Consider the following 21,964-nt stretch of genomic DNA (forward strand, 5'->3'; position numbering starts at 1 on the left):
TTTGTGAACAACTGAACTTGGTCCTTATTCAACTTTATGGCATTTCATAACTAATCATGGATAAAAGGGTGTTTTATCTTGTCTTCATATCATTTAGGCGACCCGCTTCCGTGGCGAGTCGCCCGTTGACTGTTTTCTAACAAATCAATTGTCCTCATTTGCCTAGAGATGCAATTCCATTCTGGTGGCCATCACTCTTCGTTAACGCCCACATACGCACCACTCGCCCAACTCCTCACCTATATCCACCTTACGGTTACCCTCCTCTCTACGAATACACCATTTCTCATCTATCAAGCTCTCCCCGCCCGGCCAACCTGCAAAATTTCTCCCGTCAAGGCGTCGTCACTCCGCAAGACTGGCCACGAGCTTCCGTCTGATTTGACAAGCGACAGCTCCAGCTTCGTTCCCAAGATTTTGAAAGACGACTTTTCCGCATCAATGGTTGCAAAAAGTGGCACGTCTGCCTTGTATCGCTTGGGGGGGGAATCTGTCGTCGTAAGATCCAGCACCAATTGCTTCTCCTGGAATTCCACCTTGGCCGTCTCCTTGTTGATCTTCTTGAGGAAGAATGAAGCGATGACGTTCGCCGGGGTCTGGTAGAAGTCGTGTCTGCCACATTGTTAGTTGGTGGGTTCTTCCAAACGAAGTGGTAAACCCAGAGCTTACCTGACCGTGGTCAAAACATCCTCGCTGCCCGCATCAGTCTTGTTCTTCTTGCTACTGCCAACGAACAAGTGTTGCTTCTTGGTCTTGCACCCGGCGATGTTCATGAACTGGTCAAACTCCAGCACTCTCCTCTTGCAGCAAGAGTAACCCTTGCTTCCCTCGTGGAAGATTGGCACTCCAGGGTGGTGCACACACTCCTCTGCATCCCTCGAGGTACCTTTCTTGTAAGTCGCACCACAGGTCCTCCGCTTACAACCAGCTCCGTCCGGGATCTCGATACCCGGCTCGTCGTCCTCGGACTCTAGAGCAGGAGGAGGCGGCGTCGGGGCATGTTGGGCGGGTTGAATCGGTCCGCGGGACGGCGGCGTAGCGGCATTGAGGTCATCAATCTTCTTGGCCAAGGAGGCATCGTCTTGCTGGGGCTTCTCTTCAACGCCTGGAGGCTTGTCGGTGGTCGAGTGGACGCCGGTGGTGCAGGGCGGAATGTCCATGAACTCGTCAAAAGTCAGGACCCGCGGCTTGCAGCATTTCCATCCTACGGCGCCAAGTCAGCATCTGGAATTGCGCATAGCTTCAACTCGGATTCAACCCATGCTTACCTTTCTGCCCCTCATGGAAGACGGGCGGACCGGGGTGGTACTCGCACTTCTCAGCAGCGTCCGTGTACTCCTTGCCGCAGCCCTGATGCACGCACTTTTGAGCCATGATGAAAGACTTCTGCGAGACTTGCTCGGCAGGCTCTGGTTCCAGGAAATTGGTCTGGAGGAGAGAGAGAAAAGATGGAGTATCTCCAAGTCGCTGGTGGGGTGGGAGCTTCTAGAATTCCGGTCCCCGATGACGCTGAAGCGCGGGAGCTCTCGCTTCACCGCTTTCCTGTTTGGGTGCGGGGTTGGCCTGCACTACTATTAGACCATGGCAGTTCCGAGGACAAGCTCGACATCTCGAACCATTTTCCTGCTTCAACGTCGATTGACCACCATATCGAAAACGCCCATTGGCCTCTCCTTTTGTTTCACAACATCTCACGCTCTCTTTGGCATACTTTCACCATGTTTGCAACCCGTCGCCTGCTGCAATCTTGCAGAATCACCTTGTTCACTCGCGAAACCTGCGGCCTCTGCAAGCAAGCCAAGGGCGTCTTGTCCGATGTATGGGACAAGCGGCCGTTTGCCTACACCGAGGTCAACGTCGACGCTCCGCAGCCCGAGTCAAAGGCGTGGAGGGCCCTCTACGACTATGATGTCCCCGTGGTATGCTGAAATTGCTCTAAAAGATGAAATGGCATTGTTAACCTAGGAGCTAGATACACATCAGCAAGACGGCGGCTCCTGAAGAGGATCCTGCCAGGTCTGGCAAAGCTATTAAGCTGATGCACCGGTTCACTGTTGAACAGGTCGAGGCCAAGATGGACAAGGCCGAGCAGAGCTAGTCGGCTCAGAAATCTCCGTCAGCCCGAGACCCAGAGCTTCTACTAATACGACTTTCCTCTCGCTGGCTGTGCTGCTCCAGTGGCGAAGCTCAAATGCTCCTTGGCGGTAAACTCAAGTGCTGTGTAGTCCGTCACTACATTCATCATGTCGAAACCTTGCTCCGCAAACATCTTCGCCTGGTCCCCACTGGTACAGTAAACACCGCACTTCTTGCCGGCGTTCTTGCCAGCAGATAAGACCTTGGCTAGAGCATCTTTCAGCTCTGGTGCAATGACCCCGTTGATGATGGGATGCCCAATGTTGTTTCCTATTACCAGTCAGAACATCAATCCATGGGTGTGACCGAGGGATTGGGGCAGACTCACCTAGGTCAAACGGCCCAATGAACAGGACATCAATGCCCTCCACCGCCGCGATCTCATCCACGCATTCGAGCGCCTCCTTGGTCTCGATCTGAACAATGGTCAAGAGAGCATCGTTTGCCTGCTGGAGATACTCGGTGAAACTGGGGACGGGGTTGAAGCGCTCGGGAGCAATGGGAGAACCGAAGCCGCGTCGGCCCAAGGGCGGGAATTTGGCAGACTGGACAAGCTGCCTGGCTTCTTCAACTGTACGAAGTAGAGGCACAACAATCTCGAGGACTGTTAGCAAGGTCAACGCCACGTAGCTATTAGTTGATACGCACTCCGTGAGCTCCGCTGTCAAGAGCACCTGGAGTGTGTCAGCGAGTCGTCCAAGATATACAGCCGCGGACAATCTTACGCTTTACCATCCACCCTTGCATGTCGGGAAGTCTCACAATTGGAGACACTCCCAGGGCTGCAATCGCCGGAACAGCATCATGCATCGCGCCATCTACAGCCGCGTCAGTGATCTTTTGCTACACAGCACTGAACACAGAGAGAGATCTATACCGTCCAAATTGCCGTGTTCGCAGTCCACCAACACCCAATCGACTCCAGACCTCGCCAGCAGTCGTGACACATTCGCTCCAGGAATCATCTGCCACGCCCCGAACGAGGTCCGGCCCCGGTTCAGCGCCGTTCTCAACCGGTTGGAAGCCTGCATCGCGGACATTGATCTGACGGCTCCTCGCATGCACAGCTGGTTTCTCAACGCGAGAGAAGGTCTCAAGCGGAGCGATGTTGACGTCCAAGCCTTCATGGTTCTATTTAGTAGACTCTGTATTGTGGGGGGAGAGGGGGCGAGTGACGCTTCCGGAGATGAATTGATGGGCTAAGTTATGGACTAAACTGGGGCCTGAGATATAGTTATAGAGGAGATGAGATGAGGCAACTAAAGCATCAAGCTCCGAGTTCATCTTTTAATCTATCGAGCTCGCTTCGGATGGCGCTCTTAAGTGCTGCCCCAGAGTGGGGGTTGCGTCTGGTGGTGTGGGGTTGCAGGGAGCATCACCAGACCATCTCCGCGCATCTTGCAGGTGGCAGCAGCCACTATGTACGATGAGTAATAGGGCGTAGGGCGTAATGCGTAATGCGTAATGCGTAGGGCGCGGCGAACCGGAGGCTTGGGGTATCTGATTTTCAATTTTTTAAAACTTGTAAGAGTCTAGTCGCCCGCGGCCAAGTCTCGTGGGAACATGGCGCGGATCCCCGTACAGCAGGCGTCTTGTGCCATGGCCTTGGAACCAATATCGAAGCTCCGCCCGCCAGCGACCGTCCGCCTGCAGCAACAGGCAAAGGTCCTCTTTTCTACATAGCGGTGCATAAATACCCCAACATGTCCGCCCTGTCCCGTTCCCAACCTCGCGAGCAGTCGCAGCCTAGTGCTCAAGTAGCCAATACTCCGCGCCACTGCAATCGAGGGGGTTGGCGGTCTGATCCATGTCGTGAGATCCAGGTAAATCGACTGATCTGGAAAAGACAACTTCAAACAATCTAAATCGAGTATGGTCATTCATCGTCATGTTCATGAATTAGTCTTGGAGACATCTGGAACAGGTCGTCAGCAATCGAGTCCCGAACAAAGGCAAAGTTCTCTGCATACCCCAGGTAGTCCTCCTTGATGCTGCCAATAGCCCACATCTCTCCAACCTCGGTTCTGGTACCAATGATCTTGACTCGAACGTGAGTTCCGGGCTCGATCACGGTGTCCTCGTTGTTGGTAAACTGGGGGGGTGTCGCATTGGGATCCCACTTGATGTCGCTAGGAATCAACTGTTTCAACCGTCAGTAGCCGCCACGCAGCGCGTACCATGGGCCCAACGTACGTGCGCCGAAACAAAGAGTCTCAGGGGTCCTGCTTGGGCGAAAAAGCCTTGAGGGTTGATGGAGTAGACAACAGCATCAACCTGAGGTGGGTCAGCCTCCTGAATGATGACGAGTCGCCAGATGGCGGCCTTACCGTCTCGCCCTTGAAAGGTCGCCACACAACTGCGCGGTATCCAACGGTGAACTCAGCAAGTCCGCTACTAGGAAGGATGCGCCCTTCTGAAATATCAAAGGTATCCATGATGGAAATGATGTAGTAGCTTCCAGCGCACGTGCCCTCGACATCCTTCAGAAGCTTGCTCGTCACGAGATCGTGCATGTTGCGACCGAAGTAAGAAGGGTGCAGGGTTACCCTGCGCTCCATGTTGTAGAGGAAGAACATGGTGAAGACGGGAGTCAGGACGACGGAGGTATGCGGTTACGGAGGAGATTGAATCGGTTCGAGGACGATGCGAGGTGGAAACCGGGGGGCGTCGCGGAGAGGCGCAGAGACTTCCAGAGAAACGCGAGCTCGAGCGCTACGCTCAGGATCAGCTACCTATGCCGCCGGAGCTTAACAGGGACGCGAAGATGAGGAGCCGAAGGGAAAGGAGTGGCGACAATCGGCGAGGAGCGAGCAGCGAGCAACGGCTCACGGGGCGGGCGTCGCGCGATGAGGAGGATGGAGCAAGGAGGAGCCGAGGCGCAATGGCGAACGCAAAGGGAAAGACGCCAAAGACGCCAGACTACACACAAACACCCGCCGTCGTCGAGCGTTGAGTGGAGGTTGCGCCGCTGGCCTTCCCGACGCAGATGGGTCGGTGGAAAGTGAGGGTGATGGTGAAGGAGGTTTGTCTGGCGGCGAGGCTGAGAAAGGCCCGTGGCGGCAGAAATCTTGCCCAGTGACGGCCAACCAAGCGCGTGGTCGGAGAGTTGGTCGCGCAAGGTTGGGTGGTCCGTGCGTCAATCCTTTGTTGGTTTGTTGAACAAGCCGGAGAGAACCTGGCAAGGTAGGAGGACTCTTGGTCGCACTTATCAGGGTTAGGCCTTCGTATTTAGTTCAGGTTAAGATTGATTAGGCCTTCATATTTAGTTTAGTTTAGGATTGATTAGGCCATCGTATTTAGTTTCGATTAGGATTGTCGTTTAGGATTCTACGATTCCACATCTTGATGCCGTCCTTCTGGTATCGGGAAATTGCTCTCTTCCTATCTGGTTCTGTGGCTGCAAAACGACAAATGTTCGTTACGGGAGAGTAAGACTAAGGGATAAATAAGACTATGGAATAAAAGTATTACTCCCTAACCTACTGTATTTGGTCTTTTTTTTACTTTTACAAATTCTAGAACCAAAACGCCATTTTTTTCTCTCGTAGATAGAAGATTTACAGCGGCTTGCCGCCGATGAAGTCGGACCACTGGCGGACCTCGGAGGGGATGCCCTCAGAGCGGGGCAGCTTCTCGCTCATGCATTGAGCGAAGAGGATAGCAGTCTGTAATCGAGTCAGTCAGTTGTGATGTAATACGGGTTAGCTAGAGGAGACATACCTGGGGCTCCATGAACAGAGGGACGCCAAAGTCGACGGCATTTCGGCGCATGACGTAGTCAACATCAACAGTGGTCTTGGCACGGGCCTGGGCCAGGTTGAAGGCACCGCGGATGTCGTACTTTTGGAACACTTTTCGGAGAGCTTGCTTGTTCTCCACGGGGAACTCAATCACCTCGACCTCGACCTGGTGCTTGGAGCTTGACTCAATGAACGCCTTGACCTCAGGAGTGGCAGCGTACAGCTTGTATCCGAGAGGGGAGACGTAATCGACAACCTGGGTGAGCCAGGGCTTGCTAACATCACCACCGAAGAGGAGACCCTCACCAGGCTCGGGCATGCGGAAGTTCATGGTGGACTGGAGGGAAGTCCAGTAGGCCTCGATCAGATCCTTGCCGAAGCAAGCAATCTCACCAGTAGAGGACATCTCAACACCCAGGAAGGGGTCAGCGCCAGCCAGTCGGGTCCAGGAGAACTGGGGGACCTTGGTAGCGACGTAGTCACGCTTGACAGCCATGAGGTCAGTGGGCTCGGGAACACCCTTGCCAACGAGAGCCTTGGTGGCGACGTCGATGAAGTTGGTACCAAGGACCTTGCTGGCGAAGGGGAAAGATCGAGAGGCACGGAGGTTGCACTCAATGACCTTCAAGAGGGGCTCGCCACCCTCGGGGTTTTCGGCCTTGATGATCTGCATATTGAAGGGTCCGGTGATCTTCCACGCGCTGGCAACCCTCTCGGCGATATCCTTGACACGGTCCATGGTGGTCTGGTCTAGGTTGGCAGGGGGGAGGACAAGGGTGGCATCACCAGAGTGAACACCAGCCGGCTCAACGTGCTCGCTAACAGCGTGAATAACCAGATTGCCCTTGGAGGCAACACCATCAACATCAATCTCCTGAGCGCCCTCAATGAACTTGCTGATGACGACGGGGTGGTCGGGTGAAACGTTGCTGGCAGCCTCGAGCTTGTCCTTGAGATCCTCCTTGCTCTGAATGACGGTCATGGCGGCACCAGACAAGACGTAGCTGGGACGGACCAGAACGGGGTACCCAACCTCATCGGCAAAGTCCTCGGCGGCCTTGACGGAGGTCAGCTCCTTCCACGCCGGCTGGTCAATGCCGATGCTGTCGAGAATCTCAGAGAACTTCTGGCGATCCTCGGCCTTGTCAATATCCCGGGGGTCGGTTCCCAGGACATTGGCACCGCCGGTCTCCTGAAGTCGGAGAGCGATGTTCTGGGGCAGCTGGCCACCGACAGAGACAACGACACCAGAAGCATTCTCGAGCTCATAGATATCCATAACTCGCTCGTAGCTCAGTTCCTCAAAGTACAACTTATCAGCAGTATCGAAATCAGTGCTGTACGTCTCAGGATTATACGATCGGTAAGTTAGCATTTATCTGAAGAGGAGGGTCAAAGAGAAAGTGTTGAAGAGAGTAGAGCGTGAAATGATGTGGGAGAGGATGTCGGCGTTTTCGCTTCCAGGACAAATTGGCCCCACTATACTTGTAAAGAGACGGGGAAGGAGCGTATTCGGCAAACAGTGGGGCCGGGGCCGGGCCGGGGGAAACGGGGGATGGGGGAAACGGGGGGGAAAGGGCAGATCCGCCCAGTTAGACACAGAGAAAGGAAAATCTTCAACTTACGTTAATCATGACAGTCTTCTCGCCCATTTCTCGGAGAGCCTGGGTAGCACTGACAGCACACCAATCAAACTCGACGGAGCTACCAATTCGGTACACGCCACTGCCGAGAATAACGGTACCCTTATCCTCAAAGGTGACATCGTGGGAGGAGCCGTTGTAGGTAGTGTAGAGGTAGTTGGTGTCAGCAGGGAACTCAGCGGCCAGGGTATCAATCTTCTTGACCCAGGGTCGGATGCCCAAACTCAATCGGTAGGCACGAGCCTCATCCTCGGTGGTCTTGGTAGCATTGGCAATCTGTCGGTCGGAGAAGCCCAACTTCTTGGCCTTCATGACCTGGTCCTTCTTCAGGGACTCAAGGCCGTCAGCAGCCTCCAGCTCCCGCTTGCAGTCGACAATGTTCTGCAGCTTGTAAAGGAACCACTTGTCGATCTTGGTCAATTCATGGACCTTCTCAACAGAGTAGTTCTCGTGGATCATGGCCTGGCCAACAGCGAGCCATCGGCGGTCGGTAGGGTTTTGCAGCTCAAAGTCGAGATCATCGAACTTATCGCCTTGGAATCCAACAAACCTGGGATCGACCTGACGGATAGCCTTTTGGAAAGACTCCTCGAAAGTACGACCAATGGCCATGACTTCACCAACCGACTTCATGGCGCTGCCAATGTCACGCTTGACGTGCTGGAACTTGGACAAGTCCCATCGAGGAATTTTAGTGACGATGTAATCCAGGGAGGGCTCGAAGTTGGCAGTGGTGGTCTTGGTAACAGCATTAGGCAACTCGGGGAGGGTGTGTCCCAGACCAATCTTGGCAGCAGTGTAGGCCAAGGGGTAGCCGGTGGCCTTGGAGGCCAGGGCCGATGATCGGGAGAGACGGGCGTTGACCTCGATAACACGGTAATCAAGGCCATCGGGCTGGAGAGCATATTGAACGTTGCACTCGCCAACCACACCGAGATGTCGGACGATCTTGATGGCAGCGGTTCGGAGCATGTGGTACTCCTCGTCACTCAGAGTCTGACTGGGAGCCACGACAATGGAGTCACCAGTGTGGATTCCCAGGGGGTCAAAGTTCTCCATGTTGCAGACAGTGATGCAGTTGTTGTTGGCATCACGGACAACCTCGTACTCGACTTCCTTCCAGCCCTTGAGAGACTTCTCGACAAGGATCTGGGGGGAAAGGGTGAGAGACCGGGCGGCCATGTTGCGAAGCTCTTCCTCGTTGTTGGCGAAACCGGATCCAAGGCCACCGAGGGCATAGGCGGCACGGACAATAATAGGATATCCGATCTTGTCGGCGGCACTGAGAGCCTCCTCGATGGTGCCCACGGCAATGGACTTGGCGATGGGGATTTCGATCTCCTCGAGGGCCTTGGCAAACAGGTCGCGATCCTCGGAGAGCTCCAGGGTCCTGACGCTCGTACCCAGGACCTTGACACCGTACTTCTCGAAAAGGCCCAATCGCTGCATCTCAACGCCGAGGTTGAGGGCAGTCTGGCCACCGAAGGACAGGAAGATGCCATCGGGCTTCTCCTTCTCAATGACATAGGTGACATACTCGGGGGTGACAGGGAGGTAGTAAACCTCGTCAGCGAGGCTGTGGTTGGTCTGGATGGTAGCGATGTTGGGGTTAATGAGAACAGAGGCGACACCAGCTTCCTTGAGAGCCTTCAGGGCCTGGGATCCTGTATATCGAGGACCGGGGTCAGCCAAGAGCTCATTGCGCGAGGGTCTTGTGAGTCACAAGAACCCCTCCAGATAGGAAGAGATTGGGAACCAGCAACAAGCAATCACGAACCTGAGTAGTCGAACTCTCCGGCTTGGCCAATGGCAAGGCCACCACTGCCAATGACAAGGACCTTCTTGACATCGACAGTTTGGTGAGGCTTGATGACCCCGCTATCGAGATAGGCCTTGGGGTTCGGGGCCTGCTGGGTGGCGGCAGAGCTGTAGGCGCGGGCAATGGAGATTGTTCCGATGCGCTTCGACTGTACGGGCTTGCTTGGAGCCATGAAGAAGCGACCGCGCGCGGCGAGAGTGGCGGAAGAGAACGACCGGACCGGCAGGGCCTGGGGAACGCGACGTCCGTGTCGGAGCAGAGCCGGAGCTCGGCCAGCGAGGGTGGCAGCCATGTTGGCAGGCATCGCAGCGGTGTTGCAGGCGGATCAATGCGTAAAAGGCACCGTTCCGCTGGCAAGCTTGCCCTTTTGAATCCCGATTGAGGCGTATGGGTCGCGATGCGAGGGAGACAAGAGCGGGTGACTCGTCGAAATCTGGTGGGGAAGAAGAAAGGTAGAGTTCCGGAGAAGAAAAAGGCGGTACAAGAGCTGGATGATAAGATAAGGCCTGCGAAAAAATTGGTGTGTGACGGTGTGCCAGCCAGGTACTTAGCCTGCTTGAAGGGTATGGAGGGGTACCTGGGCCCCTCTCAGAGCACTAGCAAGCAGGGGACGCAACAACAGCAGGGCGCCTCAACATATTTTTTCGTGGCCCGGCCCCGTCTTTTGTGACTCTCCCTCCGTTATGAGTCCGATTTGAATTGAGAAGAAAAAAACTGGGAGTCACAGTCACGGCAGAGCTTTGAGATGCTGTCTGGTAGCTTTCGCCTTGTGCCTTGTATAAATTGGCACATGTTTGCGTGCGCAAGTATCTGTCTGGATCTTCCCTCGGCGCTCAACTGCGATTGCGGAGGCTGCTATGCTTCCTTGAATACTCCGTACCTGCAGCCAAGTACCGGGAATGCATCTATTCTTCCTCGAACACGACACCCGGCAGCTACGGATGAGGGGAATTACAGACAAAGTACCGTGCTACGACATGAGATGGCGGTACCAACGTCGTCGTTGGTGTGATCGTGTATCGTTGGCGGACAATTTTGATCCCCACCTATCCAATTGCACTTACACCAATATGAATTTGCTCATCGAGATGCCGACTATGGTCGGGCGAAAAAATGCCCGTGCTCGTGACGCCGCTATCGCTCTGCACGCACCAAACTCTTCCCCCCCCTGCCCACGCCTTTCGTCATCAATGCCGTCTAATCACCAGGTATCTGCTTAGATTGGTGGATTGAATGAGGTAATTGTGTAAACAAATGGCTTCAGTCATTTGGGTTGAGCTTTCTATGCCTTGACTTCTTGGATTTTTCGATACCTCCAAATTCATCCAATCGGTGGTTCGCATGCAGCAGTGTATTTTGTACAATATTCACATGCTCGCAACATCGTGCATATCACTTGTGCGCCTCTTGGTCGCATTGTGTCAAGGATTTTTTTCTTTCTTCCACATGACGAAGAATACGTACTTCAACCACCGATACCGGCAGGATTTTACTCAGGTTCGGATGGACCCGTAGGGTGTGTATGCGTCCATCTACCCTACATGTCCCAGGAGAATTGCACAAAATACAGCAAAAATTCCTCAGTGCTAGCGGAAACACGCTCTGGTCTCCCGACTAAGGCGCGCCCTCAATCTGATCCTGAAACACAACAATATGTCACAATTACCGGCATTGCAAGTTGTACGTATTAGCTCACTGCCAGGGATTTGGATCTCGGAGCATTGGTGGAGCATTGGAGCTGCTGATGAGACTACTACGTAGTTGGGAGTAGAAGAGCCCTGCCATTGGGTCAAGCTCTGCGGGGGAGCTAGGATTGTGGAACGCCGGCAGTTAGCTTGGACTAATACGTATTGTTCCACACCTCAACCTCCCTGGAGCATCCGCATGAACATTACCCTGATGATGCAAGTGCAGCTCATACCTAACCCGATATCGAGCCCTGGCGTCGATATCTCGACTTCCCTCGTTCCAAAACGAAATCCGTATCGGGAATGTTCTATATCTCCACTGTCAACTGATAGGTGACGCCACACGCGCCCTGATGACTCTCCCGTGAGATGACACCCGGGAAGCAAGCACTTTTGCCTGCAACCGGCATTTCATCATCGCCCATTAGATTCGGACTCACAATCTACAAAGCAGAGGAGCCTCCACGATGCTGTACTGTACTGACTTACTGAGTCAACCCGGAAGCCATTCCGTCCAGCGGTGGAATGGTACATTGCAATTTTTGATACGCCAAATGCTTTCAATTGCTCTCGCTCCCTATCTACTGTCTGATCGGCGTCAACATTCCGGCCCATCGCGCGTGATGTTTTCTGCCAGTAGGCCATTTCATCATCGTTCAACCATCAAGGAGCAAGAATTTCTATGCACTCCCTCCACCAGTTTATATTTCTCCATTCCATAGCCCATTTACCCTCTAGCGGCCCAATCGGATGTCGCAGGTCTTGGATGCTGGATAGTATCTTTATAGGCTGTGCTGACCTGTAAGACCTTTGTTGTAAGCAATACCCCGAGAATGCACCGAGACAACTTTTCTGAGTCTTCATCGGAAACTGGTAGAACATGAATATCTTTTTGAGTATAAGATGCTACCAACTCCGCGACTATGCGTTGTCTCTCACCTCACTCACCCTCACCTTCACCCTCCAAGCTTAAGCATAAGCTAACAAGCTCATTCACTCCTTCGACCAACAGAAACTCACCTCCTTTCAATTCTCTCATCAATAACTTCTCAACAGCACACCCGAATTTCTGCAAATATGAAGTCAATCTCTCTCGCCCTCACTATGCTCTTGAGCAGCACTCTTGCCGCCCCTGCAGACACTACCTATGCTGCGTTGGCTGCTCGCGAAGAAGCTGAATCCTCGAACGGCTTTATTGGCGGCGGACTAGGCCCCCGCGACGGTTCAAAGCAAGCTGAACACGCTTCACCAGCTGTCGTGTCGACCGAGTTGGAGCAGGCTGTCGACTTGGGCAGCCTCGCAGCCGTCCTTCAGTTTTTGCAAAACTCTGGCGGGGTTTCGAAGCGAGAGAGTTCGGAACAGACTGAGCAGACTGAGCAGGCTCTGAAGATTGATCTTCTCAACAGTGTCAATGGCAAGCCTCGCGGCGGACTCCTTGGCGGCCAGCTCATCCCCGGCGTGCTAAAGCGAGGGGAGGCCGTACAATTTCCGGAACTCACTGTCGCCCAAGTCCAGGCTATAATTGCGGCCCTCAGGAACGCTGGGCTCCCAGCTAAGCAAAAGTTCACGCTTGAAGAGCGCGAGGAGACCCTTCACAGCCTGGGCGGTCTGGTATCCCTGGACGACCTACCACTTGTTGGCGAAGTTGCGGGAAAGCTTGACGTCAAGACTGGCCTTGACTCACTGTCTAAGCGCGAGGATGCCGGCCTCATCAGCGGAGCCCTTGGTCTCGCGGGTGGTCTCTTGAATGGCGTACTCGGCCTTGCCGACGGCATCCTTGGCGGTCTTACCAAGACTGGCCCCAATACTGCCACTGTAGACCCTGTTAAGGTCCTCGGAGGACTTACTGGTACAATCACATCTGGCAACCTGGGTAGCGTGGGAAGTCAGGCTGGTCTGAGTGCCTTGAATGCTTTGGGCGGCCTTAAGGGATTGATCAAGGGATTGGGCTCTCTTAGTGCCTTCAAGGATCTCAACCTCAAGCGCGATGAGACCGCGGTTGCCGGCGGCGCCCTCGGTGCTATGAGCCAGCTGGTTGCGTTGACTGCAGCTCATATCCCCGAGTTGCAGGCAGCCAACGCGAAGTTCGCAGAGGCTTGCGCTGAGATCCAGGCCATCGCTGAGGCCAAGGCTCTTGCCGAGCCCTCCGAGGAGACTGACAAGTCCCAATGAAGAGAAAGCCAAGCTATCTAGCATTGAATTGTGGAAGGAATTGGAAACGCGAATCTTTGGCGATCTCTCAGTCGGTTCTAGCAACAGACTGGAGACTCTTTTTGGAATCAGCAATTTTGGAATTAGGAGTGCGTAGCCTTTGATGTGTAGTTGTTGTTAAGAGTTGAACGGAATTCTTTTATCTTGCAAATCAATTGCGTTTGCCGCATGTGATGCCATCATCGATACGCCCCGGGAATCATGTGTGAGTTGGGACCGAGATAAAGGCCAATGACACACATTCTACCTAATTAAGTCACCCGTCGATAGTAACCGTTGTCTACAGTCTGAGACTAAATCCCGATAAATTCAATGTGGCCTAGCCTAATAAATATAATCATTAGGTGGGATAAATACTAAGAATAAGTTTTAGAATGGGTTATTTCCCAACCTGCCGCATTAAATGCATTGAGAGTTTTCATTAATATTGGGACAGGTACGTATATATGCAAACAATAGTGTGTATATGTGCGAATAGTGAGATCTTGAAATATGACTGACATGTTCCGCTTGTTCTGCTTGACAGACTAACTTAAACACTCATATCTTGAGAACACTCAAACTTGGGAACAGCACCAAGCAATGCGGCAACGATGAACCCAACCAACCGTATTTTTCAGGCAGAAGTCTTATTGCTCTGAAAACTTTGTGTTTGCCCTACTTAGATAGATATTGTGGGACTCGATGAATAGAAAATATGGCAACCTAGGATGATGGTGTTCAGTGAAGGAGGACACAATGTTCAGGGAACAGCTTGCCCAAAGTCCTATAAGTCATTTCACTCGCGCCTCCATCAATCCATCTCGATCTTGGAACTGCAAAAACCGGCACGAGGCATCATCTGATGCGCATCAGCCGAGACAACCGACAATCAACTCGACTTACACCAACTCGACTTACACCAACTTGCCAACCGAACCTATCGAGAAACACTTCGACACCACCGCCACGATGTGCTATCAGGTATACATCTTCAAATGCCACCACCTGAAGCGAGAGCGGGTCCCATGCCGCCTCGCGAAGCCCCGCAAGGGTGGTCCTCTAATCGAGGCCCTCTTCCCTACTAAGGGATGTAACGGCATGAAGGCGGGGATGCAGCGCCTGGATGAGGCATGCACAGCCTGTATGTCTAAGCCGATCAACGAGTGGCCCCTACAGAACAAAAACTATCAGCCCCAGACAGCATTTCAGCCAGGGCGTCAGCCAACAGCCACAACTAACAACAACAACTTTCAGAATGAAATCTCTGAGATCAGAGAGATGCTAGGACAAAGCCGCCATGAGGAGCATCGTGTGTCGACTCAGAACATCTACGAAGGCAGACGTCTTAAGAAACAACAGCAGACCCAGGGAGAGAACTTGGTTTGGTGGAAGGCCCCCCCAGAACCTCAGGGCCCAGGCCAAGGTGTGTACAACGACATTCGGTATCCTGTGACTGAAGCACGCATGAGGGGCAACGTCATGGCGAGCGGCGCCAACCCAGACGCAGGTAGGATCAGGCGAGTTCCCACCACCCCTCCCCATCACGGACATCAATTTGGTAACCTCATATCGCCGGCTGAGGCGAGCGAGGCTCAGCACGCCAGCAAGGGGATTCCAGGAACCCCCTGGGCTCAACACGGCATCGGGCCAGTCGATGGGCAAGTGAAAACAAAGGAGGCTTCCTTGAAGCGCAAATCGAGAGTCAGCAAGGTGGGAAAGAAACTATTGGGGTGGATCGGGATTCGCCGCAAGGATTCGCATGAGTCTTTTGTCTGCGCGAGAGCACGAATGGAGGAGCGAGACATGTAAGGAAATTTGCAGCAGGGAGATTTGGAGCAAGGAAAGTGGCAGCAGGGAAATTGGTAGGAGGGAAACTTGGAGGAGGGAGAATTGTAGGAGGAAACTTGTAGGAGGAAACTCGTAGACTCTCCACTCTAGACTAGACCGTAGGCTTGAATGATAACGCAATCATTCAGTAATGACTTTGCTTGCATTGGTGAAAACTCCCCGCGAGTCTCTCCATCCTATAACAGACTTTTTTATCGTACATATTCCCACCATAAGACTGTGCATGCTGAGTTGTGACAAGATCCTTCGAAAATAGAAAGGGAGTGACCAAATGAAGTAATGTGAACTGGAAAGCAATTGCAGAACGCTCGATTAGATCATGTAGGAGCTAGGAATGTACCCGTCTCCCCGAGGGGAGACCACCAGATCTTCCTCCTAATTAGGAAGATTATAGTCATCACTTCTCACCTGTTGAAGCCGAAATGGTTCCTTGTAGCTGGGTGAACCTAGAGATGATAGATTCCGTCTCGGATTTTGATATATGTCATTGCCTCGATGACTTGACCACGTTTTGAGCTTGTGTTCGAGGATAACATACCGCAGGCTAGGCGATTTATTGGGCCTTTCCGTTCTTTGATTTGGCCTGGAACTTTGCGATTTCCTCCTGGACCTTCTTCTCTACACGAGCCTGCAGCTCTGGGCGGTAGCCAAGCATGAACAGCATCTTAAGCCATACAAACATAGGTGCCAGGAAGAGAGCTTGGGCAAGGTTGTCAAGAAGAGCGGGGGCACGACCCTCAAATGCGCCGTGGCCAATGAACTGCATGATCCAGCAGACGAGATGAAGAGCCAATGCGCACTGGAAGGTAGGCTCAGGGTTTTGAGAGCGCATGTAGTTGCCAAAGGCAGCGCCGGCCATGCAGAAAGCGGCGAGGATGAAGCCAGCAAATGGCTCCAGGAGAAGGTAGAGAGAGGCATAGACAAAAGCAGCAATTGTGCCAAGGTTGAGATCAAGGTAGGGAACGGTGAGCCACGTTGGGGTCTGGATGAGAGTTCCGGTGTATGTGGCCTGAGAGAGGTTGTTAGAATACGAGATCTGCACGGGGTATTGAGGGTTTCGGCAGGGCCGGGTAGGGGGTTCATGAGAGGGAAGATGAGAGGGAAGACGAGATGGAAGACGAACCATGGTAAAGGCCGAGACCAGAATTAGGGGAACACATATCATGTGGATGGTGATGTTGACAGAATCATGGTGGTAGGCACCATACTGAGCGGGCGTTAGTGGAGTTGCACAGGGCGACGGAGCAAGACAGGCGACCAAGACCAAGGTCTAGAAAAGGGAAGTCATGGTCGAGCAAGTCAAGATGGAGGATCAATGCAAGGCAGAGTACGATATGGGGAGCTCACAAAGGTCAAGTGGTGCTCGAGATCCAGCGTCATGATTGATTGAGATGTGGCGAGGGAGGCGGGGAGTGCAAAGGAGAGTTTTTCGAGGTTGGCGTTTTGGCGTTGCAACGAAGAGTTAAAGCAGCAGCACGCGACAGGAGGCCTGGTGAGGGTGAGAATGAGAGCGAGAGTCGAATACGGAAGCGCCAATTAGCGAAGGGATGGCCCGTGGGCAGGTAGTAGTAGAGGTAGTAGGTAAGGTAGGTAGCTAACAAACAGCCTGGTAAGGCAGCTTTGGCGTGGTGGTTAGGTAGAGGTACTTAAGTAATGCACGTCGTCGGTTGGTTGCAGTTATTTTGGTAAGTGGTCCCAGCACGCGAGCATCTAAAGCGGTGGGAAGGAAAATATGGGGGCAAAATGGCCGGCGCATGGATGGGATGGAAGAATGGGCGGAGCGAGATGGGGCGGCGGGTGATTGTTATATGCCGAGGCCGATCGATGAATTGAATGAGGGGAGGGGGGGATGCGTTGGGAGTGAAAAAGAGAGGGAGTAAAAGAGAGGGAGTAAAAGAGAGGGAGTGAACATGCGAGTGAATAAAGTATGAAAGAAAAAGGACTCTTGACGCAGCGGAGACGGCGTCGAATCGCCCAAAAGAGGAGAGACTTGTGCCGTTTCCACCGCCTGGTGTTGCGTTGTTCATGTGCTTTTGTGCTGTGCCCGTTCTCTCTGGGCTTAAACGTGGGGCAAGTGCCTCGGATCAACTCCTTCCCCAGGTTCGGCCACCACCCTTCCTTTGCTGTTTCCTTGTCCGTCACGCCACTTTTCGGACACAAGGACAAATATCGAACTGTGCACCTATCGACCTGGATATCAACCTGGGTATTGACCTGGATAAGCAGTCACATCAATCATCAAATAGTACCATCTGCGGCGGCTGCCGTCTCGACCGTCTTGTTGGGGAGAGGGCGTCATGCCGAATTTCCATATCCGAACATCGAGGCCCACTATCCCTGCTTCGCCCAGCACCTGCCACTTGCGGTACGTACTCCAATCGTGGCGCCGCTGCTGATGTCGGCTTATATTGCGCAACAATTAACTGGTGGAACCGTGGGAACAGGTGCATTGATATTCGATACTTGCTTCCAAGTCGGCGCTTTTGGACCTTCTTGCATGAGAGACCTGGATGGACTGCATAATGCGGCTCGTCAGAAGATTGTAATTCAAGAGAGTGGGTTTGTCAATGAGTATCTACAGTACTCTACTATTCGCACACAGCAAGCCCCTTAAGCTAAACCTCAGGTAAACTAATATACCTTTTCTTGAACTGCTATATTAGAGTGATAGATAGCTATCATCAGGATTGAGTGAGGTGTGTGTGCAAATGGCAGTACTAAGAAAGTTCATCTTCCCGTTGATTGGTATTGTGTGGTATATTGTCTTGGACCCTGCATTCCCGACATCAACTATTCTATCCGCTTCACCGTCACTGATGTCTTTTGAATTATGTCGCTGTTCGTGGCACTTCACGAAGGCCGATTCTGCCTGAGCTTTTTTGTATACGCAACATCATGATACTTGTCCGCCCTCTACATGTCAAGCAATGCCACAAAGTCGAAGCCAAACACGCCTCCCCTTCCAATGTACACCCTTGCTGTCGCCAAAACGCCGCCCCAGTCACACATGCAACTGTCAATGGCCATGCTCGCAAAACACAAACCCCTATATGACCATCTGCCTCGGTCGCTTTCGATCCATATGAAATCTCTCACTGCTTGCCCTGCGCTGGGTCACTCTGACGGGGGCGGCGGACGGTCCGACAAGGTTCGACGCTCGTTCAGCCTGAAAGCAGCAAATCGCTTAGCAAGGGGCTCACCCGAGTCGCGAACAGGCAGTTGAAAAGACGAGGAGGACAAAGAGGAGGAGGAGGGCGCGAGAGCTTCGTTGCTCTCTCGCGAACGCTTGGGGATTCGCTCACCAGTCGATTGAAGAATGGCCTGCAGGGTTTGCCAACCCTCGGTAGAGCGGAGTTGGAACGTATCGGAGAGGTCATGCTGGCTTGCCACGCGGCAGAGTAGAGATTCTTCGTCCTATGAGGCAGCGTCAGATAACTCTCGTTGAGGAGAGCGCAATGCTAAGGAGGAAACGTACCTTGGAGAGGATTCCCATCTGGTGGATGAAGCACAGGAGGTGGAAGTTGGACATTTCTTGCCCATCACCGTTGGCTTTTTGACCAGATGATAGTTTCAGAGACTTGGCGAGGGAGGAGTGTTCTTGGCTCTCGCCGATGTACTCGCGATTCTCGACGGGAAATCCTTGCTGGGTGAACATGGGCTTTGGCTCGGCGGGGAAGCCGTGAGTTAGTGTCACGAAGAGATACTCGACCGGGAAGGACGGTTTGGCGTTCTCCTGAACATTGGCCTTGTACTCGTTAACCCTGCGGTAAAACACTTCAGGGATATATCGTGTTCGGCTGGTGGAGCCGTCATCTTCCTCCTCTTCGCGAACAAGCATGACGTTGGGATCGGCAGCTGGCTCGACGATATCGGCTCGGACCATTTCGACGGATTCGTTGGACATCTGGTATGATGAGATGGAAATTTCGCCGTCTTCATTACCGGTAATGATGCATGTGACGAAGTTGGAGCCGAAGCTGCCGGTATCACTCCACTTGGAAGACTTGGGATATTGCGCCTGGAGCCTCGACGAGTAACAGATCTCAAGGGATGAAAGGAAGTAGGAGTCGGCATGGCGCTTGCACACGACGGAGCCATCGCTGTTTCCAGCATCCAGCAGATCGGTCCAGATGACGCCGACGGGTTCCAGTCCACACAACTTTGCGACGTGGTCGATCTCCTTTTGGGATTCCCAAGCATTCGTCGTGATGCCGTCAACCTCGTCAACTTGAGGGGGCTCATAAATGGCCTCCACGACAGCTTTGACGCCAAGCGGGACTTCGGTGTATTCTGTATACTTTCCATAGAGGTACCCTAGACGCTGGGAGCCCGTCTTTCGCCAAGTGTCGATAAATGTGTCAATGATGGCCGGTGACGAGAATTCGACGTGGTCGACCATACGGAATTGCTGTGGTTGCAAGGTGATGGCGCTGGGCTGGCACTTGGTGCAGATGCCCTCGGGCCACGGAGGATGCCCAGACGGGCACTCGTGCTTAACTCGATGGTAGGGTTCCACCAGAGGCGGTATGTACGAGGCTCCAAGCTCGGGCTTGTTTGTGGCGGCGTTGGTCTTTCGGAGGTAGGAGTGGAAGGACAAGTACTTGATCTTCTTCTCGGCGAGGTATGCTGGGTCGAAAGGGTCCATGGGCTGGCAGTAGTCGCACATGCCCTTGGGGCCGTGGCGGCACATGCGGTCGCGGGTTCGGGGGATCTTGCCGTCGAGTCTGTCTAATCGGTCGTCCAAGGCGGACTGGCGCACCACTTCCCATGGGCGGGCGATGCGCTCGGGTTTCGGGTTGATAGGCAAGTCTTCGGTTGGCAAGACGGGCTTGCCGTTGAGTCTGGCTGAGGCACCGGTGGCTGCCTCACCATTGGTGGCATCGGCGTACTGGTATCCGAGAAAGATGAGGTCACCGTGCCTGGCAAAGGTAAGCTATGGTGAGACTGGACAGGGCGGCGTAGGCACGAATCACGTACTTGAGACCGATCTGGCCAACCTTGAAGTTGACAATATCGCCCAGTCGCTTCGAGTCCCCCCCGTTGGGTGCGTTGGACAGAGTGATGGTCTTGGGATCGACGGTCTTGGGAAGTTGCTCGAGAAGCTGGAAGCGGAGCCGTTGGTTAGTGTTGGGCACGCATGGCACACGAGCCAGGACTCACAATCCTCCCCAGCTCTCCAAAAGTAGTTGTTGGCTCGATGGTCAGGCGAGCCATGCCATCGGGTCCTCGGAGACGCAGCAACATGGCGGCGACGTCCTCGGCAGCGGGCGATCGGAGATGGAGCTGGAGATGCTTGGCGGGGTTGCTGTCTTGAGGCGTGTGATCAAGGATGGTCTGTTGGCAGATATGCAGCCAGCTGGGCGGTGTCCTCAGCGACCAGAGGACGGGTGCAGGTGAGTGAGTGAGTGGTGAGAGTGGTTCGCGAGGTGGTGTAGAGAAGAAGAAAAGGCTAAAGCAGAGAAGTAGAGCTTCAAGCCGTGGCGTGGAAGCTCACTGAACCGACGGTGACAGTGGGGGATGCAGCTCTAAGACAGTGCAAAAGACCCAGGTACGTACTAAGAACGCGGCGCTTTCTCAGCAATCATACAGCGTCATCAGGCGGTGCCTGGACGAGCCTAGTAGGCAACCCTGGCCACTGAATTATAGTGGCCGCACCCGGGGCAACCATGTTCCGGGTACGCTCTGCTTGCTCTGACGACACCGGCATTGAAGAGCATGCGCCACACTACAAGGGTCGTCGGCTGCAGCGCCACAGCATCAGCGACTGACGGTGGGCGATTATCTGGCCAGAAGCGAAGCTGTTCTTTGTCTGGGTGGCCACGGTGTAAATTGACACGGAAATACTCCCACAGCCTCTGGACAACAGCGACACCAGCGACCACCACCACCTTCGCTTTCCCCGTGCGCTCGTTCCTTTCCTTCGCCTTCTCGTCACTCCCTCGGCTGCTATTTTCATCTTCCGCCATGGCTCTGCCCGCCTTCCTCGACATCGACTGGAAGGGCCTTGCCCTTCCGTTCGCCTACGTGATTGTCCTCGCCGGTGCCCTCATGACCTTCTCGACCATCTACCGAAAACGCAAAGCTGGTACGCTCCCCCATACGATCCTAACCCGTGTTGCTTTCCCCCAAGGACGCGCCCAGAAACTAACAATGCCTCTGCGTGAATAGCCGAAAGCGCAAGCCTCGCGCCGTGGTTCGGCCCTCATCTCCAGCGCAATGTCTACCTGTCGCTGCTACACATGCAGCCCGAAGAGGGCGGCGAAAAGACGCCTCGCATCCCCGATAGCGTCCTTCGCGCCGCGCTCCTCCGCCGCGCCGTCGAGGACATCCGCCGTCTCATCCAGATCAAAAACGCCAAGCAGGCCTGCAGCTCGCTGCTGCAGAGGGGCAGTGTGGGCGATGACCTGTGGCAACGCTTCCAGCGCGCCGAGAAGGAGATGGAGGCGGAACTGAGGGATGTTGTTCAAGAGGTAAACACAGATTGCGTCTGGACTCTTCCTCCTCTTGCAATTACTGACTGGTGCTCAAAAGGCCAATGCCCTCGCCCCCAACTGGGGACAGTCAATTTTCCAGTCCGCCCACGAGATGGCCGCCAACGTCGCCATCCGCACCCAGATTGACGACCTCCTCTCCCAGACCGAATCCGAGAAGAAGTGGTGGGAGAAGCGACGTAGCCAGATCCAGAGCGACTTCATGAAGGAGATCGATAGCCCCGAGCAAAGCCCGTCCAAGGCCGCCAGTGAGGATGACGCCGTACTGGTCGACACCCCCAGCAAGAGCAAGAAGAAGGGCGGCAAGAAATAGACGCGAGGGAATCATAATACGGTTGCTAAACAGCGAGGGCGAGTGCGATGTTGAGTATCTACGGTACAAGGGCGTCTTGAGACACATTTTGTA

At 53.8% G+C, this 21,964-nt stretch overlaps 9 protein-coding genes across 9 annotated transcripts; 4 read left to right on the plus strand and 5 right to left on the minus strand.

The window, feature by feature from the left end:
- Positions 1-293: 293 nt before the first annotated feature.
- Positions 294-3,263, minus strand: BGZ61DRAFT_488462 (Pyruvate/Phosphoenolpyruvate kinase-like domain-containing protein; the record flags this gene model as incomplete). The annotated part of the gene is made up of 9 exons (XM_046250113.1): positions 294-612; positions 670-1,204; positions 1,269-1,428; positions 1,712-1,784; positions 2,268-2,406; positions 2,465-2,732; positions 2,785-2,810; positions 2,862-2,954; positions 3,014-3,263. 9 exons carry the CDS (start codon positions 3,261-3,263, stop codon positions 294-296), a joined length of 1,863 nt encoding a protein of 620 aa, XP_046111582.1.
- A 772-nt stretch (positions 3,264-4,035) lies between these two features.
- BGZ61DRAFT_525025 (uncharacterized protein) lies at positions 4,036-4,712 on the minus strand (the record flags this gene model as incomplete). The annotated part of the gene is made up of 4 exons (XM_046252694.1): positions 4,036-4,051; positions 4,107-4,276; positions 4,330-4,410; positions 4,464-4,712. The coding sequence occupies 4 exons, from the start codon at positions 4,710-4,712 to the stop codon at positions 4,036-4,038; spliced, it is 516 nt and encodes a 171-aa protein (XP_046111583.1).
- Positions 4,713-5,241: 529 nt separating this feature from the next.
- BGZ61DRAFT_377442 (uncharacterized protein) lies at positions 5,242-9,767 on the minus strand. Its single transcript, XM_046242575.1, has 4 exons — positions 9,297-9,767; positions 7,502-9,183; positions 5,857-7,221; positions 5,242-5,801 (listed from the first exon to the last, which is right to left on the minus strand). The coding sequence occupies exons 1-4, from the start codon at positions 9,640-9,642 to the stop codon at positions 5,694-5,696; spliced, it is 3,501 nt and encodes a 1,166-aa protein (XP_046111584.1). The 5' UTR covers positions 9,643-9,767; the 3' UTR covers positions 5,242-5,693.
- Positions 9,768-11,964: 2,197 nt separating this feature from the next.
- Positions 11,965-13,432, plus strand: BGZ61DRAFT_437058 (uncharacterized protein). The gene has a single exon (XM_046244061.1). The coding sequence runs from the start codon at positions 12,104-12,106 to the stop codon at positions 13,196-13,198; it is 1,095 nt and encodes a 364-aa protein (XP_046111585.1). The 5' UTR covers positions 11,965-12,103; the 3' UTR covers positions 13,199-13,432.
- Positions 13,433-13,975: 543 nt separating this feature from the next.
- BGZ61DRAFT_470314 (uncharacterized protein) lies at positions 13,976-15,028 on the plus strand (the record flags this gene model as incomplete). The annotated part of the gene is made up of 1 exon (XM_046248063.1): positions 13,976-15,028. One exon carries the CDS (start codon positions 13,976-13,978, stop codon positions 15,026-15,028), a length of 1,053 nt encoding a protein of 350 aa, XP_046111586.1.
- Positions 15,029-15,620: 592 nt separating this feature from the next.
- BGZ61DRAFT_470315 (uncharacterized protein) lies at positions 15,621-16,447 on the minus strand (the record flags this gene model as incomplete). The annotated part of the gene is made up of 3 exons (XM_046248064.1): positions 15,621-16,076; positions 16,191-16,337; positions 16,415-16,447. The coding sequence occupies 3 exons, from the start codon at positions 16,445-16,447 to the stop codon at positions 15,621-15,623; spliced, it is 636 nt and encodes a 211-aa protein (XP_046111587.1).
- A 526-nt stretch (positions 16,448-16,973) lies between these two features.
- BGZ61DRAFT_437061 (uncharacterized protein) lies at positions 16,974-17,718 on the plus strand. The gene is made up of 2 exons (XM_046244062.1): positions 16,974-17,432; positions 17,512-17,718. The coding sequence occupies exons 1-2, from the start codon at positions 17,093-17,095 to the stop codon at positions 17,679-17,681; spliced, it is 510 nt and encodes a 169-aa protein (XP_046111588.1). The 5' UTR covers positions 16,974-17,092; the 3' UTR covers positions 17,682-17,718.
- Positions 17,719-18,181: 463 nt separating this feature from the next.
- On the minus strand, positions 18,182-20,311 carry BGZ61DRAFT_338611 (NPL4 family-domain-containing protein; the record flags this gene model as incomplete). The annotated part of the gene is made up of 4 exons (XM_046239147.1): positions 18,182-18,481; positions 18,543-19,986; positions 20,045-20,169; positions 20,228-20,311. The coding sequence occupies 4 exons, from the start codon at positions 20,309-20,311 to the stop codon at positions 18,182-18,184; spliced, it is 1,953 nt and encodes a 650-aa protein (XP_046111589.1).
- A 720-nt stretch (positions 20,312-21,031) lies between these two features.
- Positions 21,032-21,871, plus strand: BGZ61DRAFT_525031 (Sec62/63 complex, subunit Sec66; the record flags this gene model as incomplete). Its single annotated transcript, XM_046252695.1, has 3 exons — positions 21,032-21,152; positions 21,236-21,537; positions 21,599-21,871. 3 exons carry the CDS (start codon positions 21,032-21,034, stop codon positions 21,869-21,871), a joined length of 696 nt encoding a protein of 231 aa, XP_046111590.1.
- Between the last annotated feature and the right edge of the window lie 93 nt (positions 21,872-21,964).

The sequence above is a fragment of the Ilyonectria robusta genome, assembly GCF_021365365.1.
Source record: "Ilyonectria robusta strain PMI_751 chromosome Unknown BGZ61scaffold_1, whole genome shotgun sequence".
In the NCBI taxonomy this organism is placed as follows: domain Eukaryota; kingdom Fungi; phylum Ascomycota; class Sordariomycetes; order Hypocreales; family Nectriaceae; genus Ilyonectria; species Ilyonectria robusta.

Excerpts from the sequence above, each read along its gene's own strand:
- BGZ61DRAFT_377442 (XM_046242575.1), bottom strand. The coding sequence starts at position 9,642 with ATGCCTGCCAACATGGCTGCCACCCTCGCTGGCCGAGCTCCGGCTCTG. Across the intron at positions 9,184-9,296 it reads CGGAGAGTTCGACTACTCAG|GATCCCAGGCCCTGAAGGCT; the intron begins GTTCGTGATTGC and ends CTCGATATACAG. Across the intron at positions 7,222-7,501 it reads AGAAGACTGTCATGATTAAC|ACGTACAGCACTGATTTCGA; the intron begins GTAAGTTGAAGA and ends TATAATCCTGAG.
- BGZ61DRAFT_437058 (XM_046244061.1), top strand. The coding sequence starts at position 12,104 with ATGAAGTCAATCTCTCTCGCCCTCACTATGCTCTTGAGCAGCACTCTT.
- BGZ61DRAFT_437061 (XM_046244062.1), top strand. The coding sequence starts at position 17,093 with ATGTGCTTTTGTGCTGTGCCCGTTCTCTCTGGGCTTAAACGTGGGGCA. Across the intron at positions 17,433-17,511 it reads CCCAGCACCTGCCACTTGCG|GTGCATTGATATTCGATACT; the intron begins GTACGTACTCCA and ends CCGTGGGAACAG.